A 12515-nucleotide genomic window follows, 5' to 3' on the forward strand; every position below is an offset into this window, starting at 1 on the left:
CTCTGTTCAACATAGTATTGGAAATTCTAACCAGAGAAATTGGGAAAGAAAAAAAAAGGCATCGAAATTGAAAAGGAAGAAGTAAAAATATCTCTGTTTGTAGATGGTACAATCTTATGCAGCAGCAAACTGTAAAGACTCCACACACCAAAAATGTCAGAATTAATAAATTATTCATCAGAGTAAGTGGATGCAAAAATCATTTAAATCCCGATTCACAACCACTGAGCAATCTGAAATGGAAATTAGGAAAACAATTCCATTTACATTAGCATAAAAAATAATAAAATACTCAGGAATTAACCAAGGAGGTGAAAGATCTGTACATTTTTGAGGCCAACACACTCACCAGATTTGATAAAATTAGAAAACATCGACAATACCAAACATTAGTGAAGATGTAGAGCAAACAGAATTTTCAAACATTGCTAACGAAAACGTAAATTGGTAGAATTCCTGGCAAACTTTGGCATTATCTACTAAAGTTAAATATGCATAACCTGATATTCAGAAAAAAATTCCTGTATAAAACGTTCACGGAAGCATTGTTAATACTAGCCAAACGGCAAACATTAAAGGGAAATGGGTAAATGGTGAGGGTCCTACCATGGAATCTTATAACTCACAGAATGCAATGAATGGAAATGAACTACAGCTATATATTTAGCAGAATGAATCACACAGACATAACCGAATACAGCACACGATTCCATCAAGTTCAAGAACAGAAAAAACCAACTCAATATTAGAAATTAGGTTACTGTCTACTGTTAAGAAAATGTTTTGGGGGGTACACAAGCAGCCCTCTGTTTTATTTCTTAACAGGGATATGATAAAATGGGCATACTTTGTGATAAATCCGTTCGACCATACTACTATAGTTGGAATATTTGTGTTGCCTCAAAATTCATATGTTGAAAATCTAATCTCTGGCATCACGGCCCTCGGACATGGGCCTTCGGGAGGTAGGCGATTATTAGATGACGAGGGTAGAGACCTCATGGATGAAATTAGTGCCCTGATAAAAGAGGCCTGACAGTTCTTCTCTTGTCCCTTCCACCATGTGGGGGACACAGTGAGAAAGTGCCAACAATGCACCACAAAGCAGGGGCTCGCCAGACACCAACTCTGCCGGCACCCTGATCTTGGACTTTCAGACTGTGGGAAATAAATTTCTGTTGTTTATAAGCTACTGCGTTTGTGGTATTTCTGTTACTGCAAACAGATTATGATGAATACAGTTGTGATCTGAGTACTTTTCTGTGTGTATGCATGTTACACTTCAATGAAAAAGTTTTCAATGAAAAAGAAAGGATACGTTAAGCTATGTGGTTATCTTTCATATTCTGGGGGACTCCAAAGAAAAAGTGTTGATTTAGAATTGAGAATTACATAGCGATATCAACAGGGAGATGGTGGCTATAAAAACCGAGGTGAGTAAGTTAACTGTGTGTTCACTAATTAGGAGAGAGAAAGAAAGCCATTACCATTGGAGAAAACATAATCTCAAAGGAAGTTTCAAAATATGCCTTTCATTTTCGCTAGAAGGAAAGGCGTTTAGGTTTTATTGCTCTCCACCAATACACAGTTCTAGATGGGACATAAAAGGTCATTTAGGGAAAAAAAATTTCAGAGATCAGAAACTGGTAAAACAGTCATAGAATCTTGAAACTGAATTTTACCTAAATCTATCTAGGTACAATTCTACAAGTTCAATTGATTCTTTCTCTGTATTTCACCTTATTCCAGAGAGACGTCAGGGCATTTGGCATTTAAATTCTATCTGAAATATTCTGGGGAAGTTGTCTTCCAGAAATAAAGCTAAAAACCAAACCAAGAATTCCAACAGAAACAAATTTTTTTTTTAAAATTGCCGGGAGATACAAGTGTTCCCTTCTTGGCTGCTACCGACGCTTGACCACCCAGCCACGCTGAGCGGGCAGAAGTGCCCCAGCCCCACCACAAACACCTCCTCTGCAGACCCCACACCTTCTACCCCCCAAGGAAAAGTGGAGTTACCTTCAATCGGTTTTCTTTCTCCCACACAAGAGACTGAACGAGGGTAAAGTGATTCATGGAGAAGATAAATAGGATTACTAACGGGATGAAAATCCCGAGAAAGTTAAGGAAGTAATCGTGGTAATATTCTGGGTATGGAAATCTCTGCATGAAAACGTTGACGCCTCCCAGAAGCGCTTGTGCAGCGGTGCGGTTGTGGTACATCATGATGGCCTTATCCAAGGCGTGCTGCATGACCAGGAACCCTTCGGCGAGGTACCCTAAGTTAAAAAACGAGGGTTGCAAAGGACAGTGGAACGCCAAATAGCTGAGCTGAACACACACGATGGCAATTAAAGCATGTCAAAGATGAACAACAAAGTTCGTGTCGAATGAGGCCCGGCTCGCTGTCTAAATTTCAGAGCTCAGCTTTCCTGGTTTTCCCGCACAAAAGCATAATGAGAACCTTTTTTGAAAGGGCCTTTCCCAGTTTCTCAGAAGTAAAATATTGAGTGTAAGTATAAAGCTACTTTCTGCAATTTTAGTCAACCAAATGAGAACTGAATTATCATGGGATTAGGAAAGACTTCGATTCCGTGCCCTTCATATTGGAAAATGTAAATGAAGCTCATACTGAGTTATGTGAACTGATGTCCGCTAAGGCAATGCTACTCAGTGTGGCCCTTGGATCTGTGACGGTATGTAGATACTTTCTTCCTGGTAGACAAGTTCACTATAGAAATTAAGGGTAAACATTTAAAAACTTTTATAGAAATTTAGCCATGACATCTAAAAACTGCTATTTCTATTAATCTATATGAGTCCTTTATACATTTCGAATGTGAATCATGTATATTTTCTCCCTTCTGAATCTTACCTTTTAATTTTTTAATTGTCTTCCATAGCAACAGCATTTAATTTTAATGAAGTTCAATTGATCAATTTTTTTTTAATAGTGAACACGTCTTGTATCCTAGTAAATTACTGCCTACTCTCAAAGTCATGAAGACATTCTCATAAATTTAGTTGTAGAAGTTTTATGATTCTGGCTTTTACATTTAGGTTAATGATCATCTCGAATTAATTAATTCCGTGTAGGTACGAGTTAGTGATCAAGGTCGTTCTTTCCATATGGATAACCAAGTTATTCAACAGAATTTGTTCAAGAGTTTCTTTTCCCAATGAACTATACTGGCACCTTCATGGAAAATCAAGTGACTGTGTGTTTGAGTCTATTTCTAAACATCTCATTCTTTCCACTGGTCTATTGGCTCATCCCTGTGCCTCTGTGACAATGTCTTCATTACTGTAGCTTTATAGTAAGTCTTGAATGTCTTCTAACATTGCTATTCCTTTTCAAGATTATTTTAATAATCCAGATCCTTTGCATCTCCCTATAAATTGTAGAATGAGTTTGCCAATTTCTTCAAAAAATGTTGCTTGGATTTTGACTGTCAGTCTACTCACTCTATAAATCAATTTAGGAAGAATTTTCAGCCTACCATTTTTCAGGCATTCCATCAACGAGGAGCACTACCTTAAAATAATATTTGGTTTCATCATGACAGGTCAACTTGTAAACACAGGTTCCCCATGCAGCTACCCGTGGAAGCCTAGGCTCTGCCCCAGTATTCTTTTGTAGAGAATATTGATAAGACCTTAAATGAAGGTTATTTATTTATTTCTCCCAAATCCCTTATGATGGGAGACTAAAATGGATGTTTTCGGTGATGCACAGAGGATCACATATGAGATGTGATTTGTACCATCCCTGACAGCATGCTGAGGGACGTCCAGGGCACAGACTGTGTTTGTTTCATTCCCAAGCCCGGTGCTTACGAGTTATCTAGCCCTTAGCACAGTGTGCATGATCTCTCTGACACCCAGAGACTTCACTGCAAAATTGATATAATCAAGCCTATCTCATGGTACTTCAAAATTACAGTAAGCATTCAAAACTTTTAGCCATTATTATTGGAGGAAAAAAAAAAGAAGTTAGGGTAAAAGTAAGTATTATTTAAATAATAATTATCTTTTTAGGATTATTGTGTAAATTAAGGTTATATTAAGGATGAGACTTTAAGGAGACAAGTAGATCATTAACAGTAAGAAATCGGCTTAGGTGCTTTGGTCAATTAGTCTGTTAACATGCATTATTTCTTTTTTGGGTCACGCGCATAAAGTGTTTATATATACACACATCACACGTGCACACAAAGCATTTTTAGCTTCAAGTGCAGAAGGCTGAGTTACTCACACCCCTCAGTTCATGACCCACGCATTGGTCCATGTCCCTTAACCCATTTTATTTATTTATCCCTTTTTTCCTTGCCCCTCTCCTTCCCACTGACCACATTCCTAACGTGTTTTGACGAGTATCCTCATGTTTGTATGTGTCCTTTTCATATTTATATTAGCATTCCGTTTGCATATATCTTATGTAAATGAAATCGAGTTACAAATTTTCATTCCTGAGTTCTACATTTTTTCAGATGCTGCTATGCATACGCCTAGTCCAGTCTTTCTAATCAGCTGCCCTGACTGCCTCCTACTCCTTGCCACCACAAACAACACCGTCAGGAACATTCTTATGCATCTATAAAAGAATTTAGTAGTGTTTATACTCAGGAACATACTCTTAATTTGCTCACTGCTGTGGGCTGAATGTTTGTGTCTCCCCAGCATTCTTACAGGCGATGGCATTAAAAGGGGGGCATTTGCGAGATGCTTAAGCCACGAGAGAGAGCGGAGGCCTCATAGATGGGATTAGAGCCTTATAACAGCAGCTCCGGCCTCCTCCACCAGGCGGAGGCACAGCTAAAACATATAGGCTCTAGATCAAGGAGGGGGCCATCGCCAGACTAGCACCTCGATCTTGGACTGCCCAGCCTTTGGAACTATGAGAAATAAATTTATTATTTGCAAACTAGCCAGTCTGTGGTATTTTGTTACGGCAGCCGGATCAGACGAGGACAGCCACCACTGACAGATGGCTCCCCAGAGGGGCCGTATCAGCCCACGTGCCCTCCCTCCGGCAGTGCATCTGGCTGTCTTCATCCTCACATCCCTGGCAACTCTCAGCAGCACCCAGCTTTCTAAGTTTTCCACCAGTCTAACCCTTATAAAGTGAAACTCCAGGCTTAGTTCATAACACAAATTGGAAAACACACGATTCCCTTTTAAATATTATGACAAAAATAATGTTCGAAATATTTTTTAAAGGAAACAACGATAATATGCAACACAATCCTCTACCCTAACAGAGTAGACATTTTCATATTTGGATATCCACCCCAGTTTCGTGTGGATGAACATGCAGCTTATATAGCTCTAATCGCGAAATGCAATTCTGATTTTAAAGATTGCATAATTATCTGTCAAGTTATATTTTATACTTGTACTATCCAATAATCATATTTAAGATTTAGGTTATTTCAAACATTTAAGAATTATGCTAAATTGGTTATAGCTTGTTTCTCTTGTTGAATAATTTCCTCAGGGTAAATCTGCATTATTGTTGGTAAAAGCAAAGCTCCACATTAAAGACTTTTGAACGGTAGTTTGTGCAGTAAATTTTAAATTACCATAGCTGTATTAAAAACTGTTTCTCAGCCCAACGGAATACCATACAGTTTTAATTATTTAGTCTGTGTCAGTACCTGGCAATGTACACAGGAAGTCAGTAAAATCAAAATGTCCTAAGTAAATCTACATGCAGATATAAGGATATAGTGTGATAACGATCAGGAAAGGATAAAATATGTTGTTCCGATGTATAGGATTTTTCACATGGGTTTTTGGACACTGAAAATTTTTTAAATGAAAAAAAAAATCACCAGTAGATTAAGTTAAAAATAATTTTCATCCCAAGGCTGAAGAAATATGAGGGCACTTACTATAAAAGGAGGATTATCAAAATAAGTACAGTGAAAGGTGCTCACCAGGACTCCCCCCATTTGAATCTTGCTCGTTTCTGGGTCCCACGGAAGGAGAAGTTGGAAAGAGAGAACCTGTATGCCAGTTTCTGGGGTGATCAAAATCTAAGTCCTTGTTCCTCGGAAAACTACTAAAACGCAGATAATATTTTACCTACAAGAAACAAAATAAGAAACAGTAAGAAACAGTATCTATAAACAAACAAACAAACAAAAATTAAGCAAGAAAGAGAGACTGAAGGAAGTTGGAGTACAGTTGCAAATAAGTGATTTTGAGGCCGACTGATAAGCACCGAAGTGGATTCTGAAATCAGGAACTGGGAGCAAACCTGTTGTAAGGCTACACTACGGGTCGTGGATGTATTTCTCCCTACGTAGACGGCTGGCAAGCATTCGGAAATGAAATAGACCGAAAGGTGTTGTTAATTTCTCTTCCCTTTATGTCAGATAAGTGTTCTGGGAGGGAAAATCTCCTGTCCTAAAAGTGACAATAACATAAGAAAGAATCCTACCTGAGGACAGAAGAGGAATGTATTAAAATATAAATGTGGAGTGTCACACACTTTCATCATGCGATGAAAGATACCACTAATTCAGGAGAACTAGGGAAACTTCAGTGCAGATCACGATGGGCCCAAACAGTGTCACGACAGCAATAGTCCAAAGGTGGCCAAAAGCGAGACGGGTCAGTAAGATCCGGAGGGACAGGCCGATGCCATAAATCAAGGTAAATATTCATCCATTCAGTTACCAAGACAAAAGTTTTAGGTACATATTACACGTTCAGGGATTAAGACACAGCTCCTGTTACTCAAGGAGCTCAAGTTCTAGTTTAGAAAAAAAAACCCATATGTTTACAGTACAATAAATTCAGTGATAGAGATACGTATAGAAAACGTATGGGTGTATGGAAGAGGGAAGGAGCAGGCATGGTGAGAAGAGATGCTGCGGGGCAAGCAGTGAAGTAAGTAACAAGGCGAGTCGAGGGGCGGGGTGAGGGAGATTCTACTGCGCGGGAGTCGGAAACCACATCGAAAACACTGTGACCAGGCTCTCTGGACACTGCGAAGCCCACATCAGCATCACTTTATGCCGAGTCAGCCCACCTGAGGGGAGCTGACGTCTATGAAGGGAGTGGGGGAGCGATGGGACCCCATGAAAACTTCCCACGACCCCACTCACAACCCTGTGGGTTTCTTTCCTTTCCCATTCTGCTGCCAACCACCTGTAACTTAAACGCGGAATTCTGGCTCCGTGTGTATCTCTACACCTCACACCTCGACACCAGAGACGCCAGGTTCAAAGCAGTGTCTTTGTCTCTCCTTCTTGGGGGCTGTTATCAGAATCTCCCTCGGTTATTTGCAGATGTTCTAATTCTGATGAAGCCTGGCTAAGCCTTAGCACTATTTTCTACATTTAGATTTAGAAAAGAAATGATGAGTTTCATTCAAAAGAAAGAGGCAAGTTTCCTGCTCGAGCTCCTTGCTAGTGGAGGTGTGTCTGCTTTATTACATCAGGTCTTTTGACCCAGAGACATGTATTTACTTCACTATCACGTGTGGAGCTGGAGATGGTGGCCATATCAGATACAGTGGTAAAGGCGACATCCTTGGTCGTCAACATTCCCTACTATCCTGATTTACAAACGGAAGGTCTGGTAGGTGGTGAATTCAGTTCTTTCTCCATTGGCATAAAGCACTGGTTAAATAAATGCACAGACACTAAAATGAATTAGATTTGGATTTAAGTCCCTGCTCTGCTACGTACAAGCAGCATGGCCCTGGATAAGTTACGGTCTCCCCATCTACCAAATGGAATCTCTGGAAAGTAGAATTACAATTACGAGACCTCTACATAAAAACGTTCTTACCTTAAGCGGCAGGGGATCGTGGCTATTTTTGAACTCATGGTCAAAGACAAAGGCAACCATCACTCTTTCAGAGTTATTCTCTTGCTTAACGTAATCTTCAAAGTCACTTTCAGATGAAAAGCCTTGAACTGCAGAGAGAGAAACGCCTAGTGTATGAGCTGACCACACAAAGGCAAAGTGTCTGACAGCTTCCGGATCACCGCTCAGAAGGGCTGGAGCCAGGCTTCAGGGCCACTTCAAGATCCGCAGTCAGGCTGAGGTTTGCAAGCCTGTGTCCAGGCACACAGGCAGGCACGTCTCCCGGTGGGCTCCTGGGTGGGCAGGATTACTGCCTGTCCACAGCTGAGAGGGGCCAGAGCCACGTCACCAGTCTCTAAAGGGTCCACAGCCAGAACCAAGGTCAGCGGGCCTAGGTGGGTGTGACTCCTCCTGGGTCCTTGGCCAATGGTGCTGATGGCAGGGCCAAGGCCAAACAGGGCTATAACTGAGTCCACAGGGGGATGCGGCCATTTCCAGGTGTGTGGCTGGGATCACGGTAAGTGAGCCTGCCATTGTAAGGGCAGTGGTGGCCGAGGCCTGGGGAGCACATGAGGCCAAGAAAATCTGATAAACACCTAACTGGGGTCTAGTCTATGACCACCCAGAATATACATCACTACATAGCACACAAGGAATTTGTATACAAGTCAATCGTGTTTTAAGACATGCAAAAGAACATTAATAAATTCTGAGGAATCGAAATCTTAAAGACTTTATTCTCTGAATATAAAAACCTTGGAAGTAACCAGCAGAAAATTTTAAAATTCTCATACGAGGACTTCCGGTTCCAGCTATGATAGGTAAGATGAAAAACTTTCCCACTACGTAAAAGTTGGACAAAATCTATAAAAAAACTGTTTGAAAGCAACAAAGATGAACAGGACGTATGGAGATACAAGCCTCGAAAAAAAAGGAAATGCACAAGATAAATGTCATATTCACCCTGGTATTGCCGCTGAAAGCGTTGCAAAAGGTTGCTGACTTAAAAGGGGGTAAGAGTTCAGGCTGCTGAAATGTCTGAGACTTGAGAGGCAAAACTCTAAGGAGAAGAGAATAGCAAAGAAGCGAGGTGCAAAATCAGCATGTCAATTCCCCTGAAGTCAGTGGCCGCATCCTAAGCTGAGCTTGCACAGGACGAGCCTCCAAGAAACCAGCCGAGGCCAGGATAAAATGCTGAGCAGTGATATCAGCACTTAGACAATGCTGGGGAGACAGAGCATGGAGCTCAAGCCCCACAAAGGCAGAGGGGCCTTCAAAAATACTCCGGACTTCCAGTTGACGCCCTGGAAGGGGCATGCCCTGGGAGTAATGACCATGCCCTAGGACACAGAGTATCTCAGGAGTAAAGAGGAAGCTGAAATAGAACAGTCCTTCCTGCAGCCTAAAACCAGCTTTCGATGGGGTCGAACTGATCAAGTACTCTAAAAACCGTCAGGAAGGAAAATTTAACCTTCTTCGGATAAAGAAGTGCCCTCAGGAGCCCCTAATTCTTTCCGTCCACAATGTCTGCCAGTGAATTAAAATATACAAGATAGGCTACAAAACAGAACTCAATGACTTAAGAGAAAAAAATATACACAAGTAATCTAGATATCAGAACTTTCTGGTAGGGACTCTATAGTAACCATGATTAATCTGATTAATAAATTTAAAAAATCGACATTTCTTTATAGACCTGGAATCTATTTAAAACAGAGAACTGAGAAATATTTTCTAAAACAGTTCAACGGAAAGACCACATGACCTATTAATTTCATAATACATAAGCAAAAAGAAAATTTTAATATTATTTTAATGGCTATAACCTTTTGAATACTAATGACACTTAGCTGGAAATTTAATTCCTCTCTCAACAACTAACAGGATAAACAGATGAAAAATATAAGCGCACAGAAGATTTGAAAAGCACAATGATTAACCAACTTGACAACTTGACCTAGATGACATTTCTAGGATACTACAGGCAAAACCTACAGAATATAGTCTTTATAAAGGTACATGGAACATTTATCAAAATATACCATAAACTAGCCATAAATAATGCTCAAAATTTCGACCAACCGTAATTAGAGTATACACCCTGATTCAAGGAAATTAAAATAGAAATCAACAACAGAAAGATAACAACAAATCCCCAGGTGTTTGGAAGTTAAGTAATCCAGTTCTAAAAATCCCACGCATCAAAGAAATCAGAGCGGAAATTATAAAAAAATTTGGACAACCCAAAGCAGCCTGTGAGAGACTAAATTTATTAAAATATTTGTGCTGCATACTTTTAAACTCATTGAGATTTTACATTCTTCTGCTTCAGTTTTTTTTTTTAAATAAATGTTTTGAGATGTCATCTACTTTCAAGGACTCTCAAATGCTTTGAGACGAAAAAGACTGAAAAAATACACTACTGAATAAATACACGTGTGTAAAGAGAAGGAGCTAGAGGGATTTTCATCAAAATTCTGATGTTTATCTCTGGGAGAAAAAAGAGAGAAACTGAGTTGAGAGTGAAGAACGGCGAATTTTTAGAATAATTCTCTACAGCCTGAGTCTTCTATAAAGCATTCATCCACGCACTGGGCAACGTTTTTACATAAACAGTGTTTGAAATAACTGAGCACTGAGTCTGCGTCCAGAATGAGGGCTTGTGTTGATGCTGCGCCTTCCCGTACTTCGGAGTTATACTCACCCACGTTTAAGCAGCACGACCAGAACCAAGGAAGACAGTACCACAGAACTGGACAATCACCCAAAATCATAGAGATGGGTCACCTAATATTAAAATACTATTTGCTTTGGGCTCCAGGAGAAATTATTTTATGCAAATTTAACTCTCAAGTTTAACGAAGTCCATAATATTAGATTTAGGAGTTCACTACCTGGTTATGAGGATATCCTGCCATGTTTTACTTAGAAGGTTATACCCAGTTAAAAGGTTGTAAGTGTCTTCGCTAAAATAATAATACATTTTTTCAGAAAACCTTCATGTCTAACCTTTAAAATTGTAGTGTAAATCCATCTTCACAGCTTCAACGATGTCCCTCACCACGACACTTTTGGAAGGCACGAAAGCCAGTTCCCACAGGCCAGGAAAAGGGACACTTCTCAGGAATGAGGGCAACTCATCGACAGGCTGGCTAGTGTAACTATAAGGTCCACTCTTCCTTATAACGGTAAACTTGCGTGTTAACAGAAGCGAGCCAGCAAATAGTAAAGTTAGGATGATTTCCACAACTATAGCAAAGAACTGCCGTCTCTAGATGAAAAAAAAAAAAAGATTGTTAACTATCCCAAGAGCACATTAACTTTGCAAATGCCTAATTATTTTATATGAACAGACGTTTCATAAAAGAAGGTATAGCTGGTCAAAAAGAACAGGTTCAATGTATGCTAGCAGGAGTTTCCTGGACTGTTTTTTTTCTCCTTTGTAGGAGTCATTCTGCTATGATTTCACTCTATGAAGAGATACCCTTAGCTCTAGAACTGAGAAAAACACAATAGTATAAATTGAAACACAGCAATCATGCTGCCAGAATAGTATAAACTGAAACACAGCAATCATGCTGCCAGAATTTTCCCACTGTGGTCTCTTAGATGTTGCAAAAATCCTATAAATAGCTGAACTCACCTTTAAAATGAAATTCTTCCACAGAAGAACCATAAATTTGTTCAACTCCAACAAATCCATTCTTCAACTCTATGGAGGAAGTAAAGATTTTTAAGAAAGAAATTAAAGCCATCTAACAAAATGCAAATTTTAGACAAGTAAATTACTTACATTTGAGTTACTTAATTTTCTATCAAGCTTAAAGGATAACAAGAAACAATAAGCACTTGAAATATTTGAGAATTTTTAAATTTATTCAGAATCTACTGAGCTTCTAAGATGTACAAAACTTCGAGCACAAAACAAAGATCATTAAGTTATTGGTGCAAGTTTCCAGGTAAACCTGGCCAGCAGCTTTCCCAATTCTTATCAGAATACTAATTCAGAAACAATACCAAATAAATCAATAATCATCAGCAGCAAAAATACAAGGTAGTACATAAAATCACGCTATACTTATAAGCCCGAAATGCCACTCAATAATTTGCGAGATTGGAAATATCTACCTATATTAACAACATTGCTAATGGGAGCAGATTTATTCTTATATTTAATGACTATTTTCTGGATATCTACTATGCGCCATGTTAGGCGTGGGTACACAATGGGAAACAAAACAGATAAAGCCCTTCCCTCATGGTGTGGGTGGCATGGTGAAGTTATTAATAACCTGGGATCCAAAGTCAGCCGGTCTAGGTCGTTAACTGTATCATCTTGAACACGTGACTTAACATCCTGGGGCTGCCAGGAAGAGAGCTGAAACTCAGGGCCAGGAAGGGGAGGTATTCCTTTAGGACTTCACCTTATAAATATAAGGATAAGCATGAAGGAGACTGGCTTTCACAGGGACTGTAGCCCCAATTCAAATAATTTCCATCCTTGGTGCTAGATAAAGTTGATTTCAGATTGCAAATGCCTACAGGTCCCTGGCATAAAAAATAAATCCTCTCTGAAGAAAACCATCATCATCCTGGAGTCAACTATGCCTACAAGCAATTTTTATGAATATAACGTCTGACGCAAAATGATCAGGAACGAAGTTTAAAATAACTATGTTTACTATTTTCAAGGC

At 39.5% G+C, this 12515-nt stretch overlaps 1 protein-coding gene across 1 annotated transcript in view; it reads right to left on the reverse strand.

Moving 5' to 3' along the window:
• The window catches only part of LOC102884742 (ATP-binding cassette sub-family A member 3), an 84451-nt gene extending 72927 nt beyond the window's left edge, over positions 1–11524 (reverse strand). Inside the window, exons 1-5 of the mRNA XM_025047284.1 lie at positions 11465–11524; positions 10831–11092; positions 7804–7931; positions 5940–6087; positions 2020–2279 (exon numbers count right to left, since the gene is read on the reverse strand). Of these exons, the coding sequence (XP_024903052.1) occupies positions 2020–2279; positions 5940–6087; positions 7804–7931; positions 10831–11092; positions 11465–11524 (858 nt within the window). The remainder of the gene's footprint in view (positions 1–2019; positions 2280–5939; positions 6088–7803; positions 7932–10830; positions 11093–11464) is intronic.
• Positions 11525–12515: the final 991 nt, after the last annotated feature.

Source organism: Pteropus alecto, unplaced genomic scaffold, assembly GCF_000325575.1.
Source record: "Pteropus alecto unplaced genomic scaffold, ASM32557v1 scaffold15, whole genome shotgun sequence".
In the NCBI taxonomy this organism is placed as follows: Eukaryota; Metazoa; Chordata; class Mammalia; order Chiroptera; family Pteropodidae; genus Pteropus; species Pteropus alecto.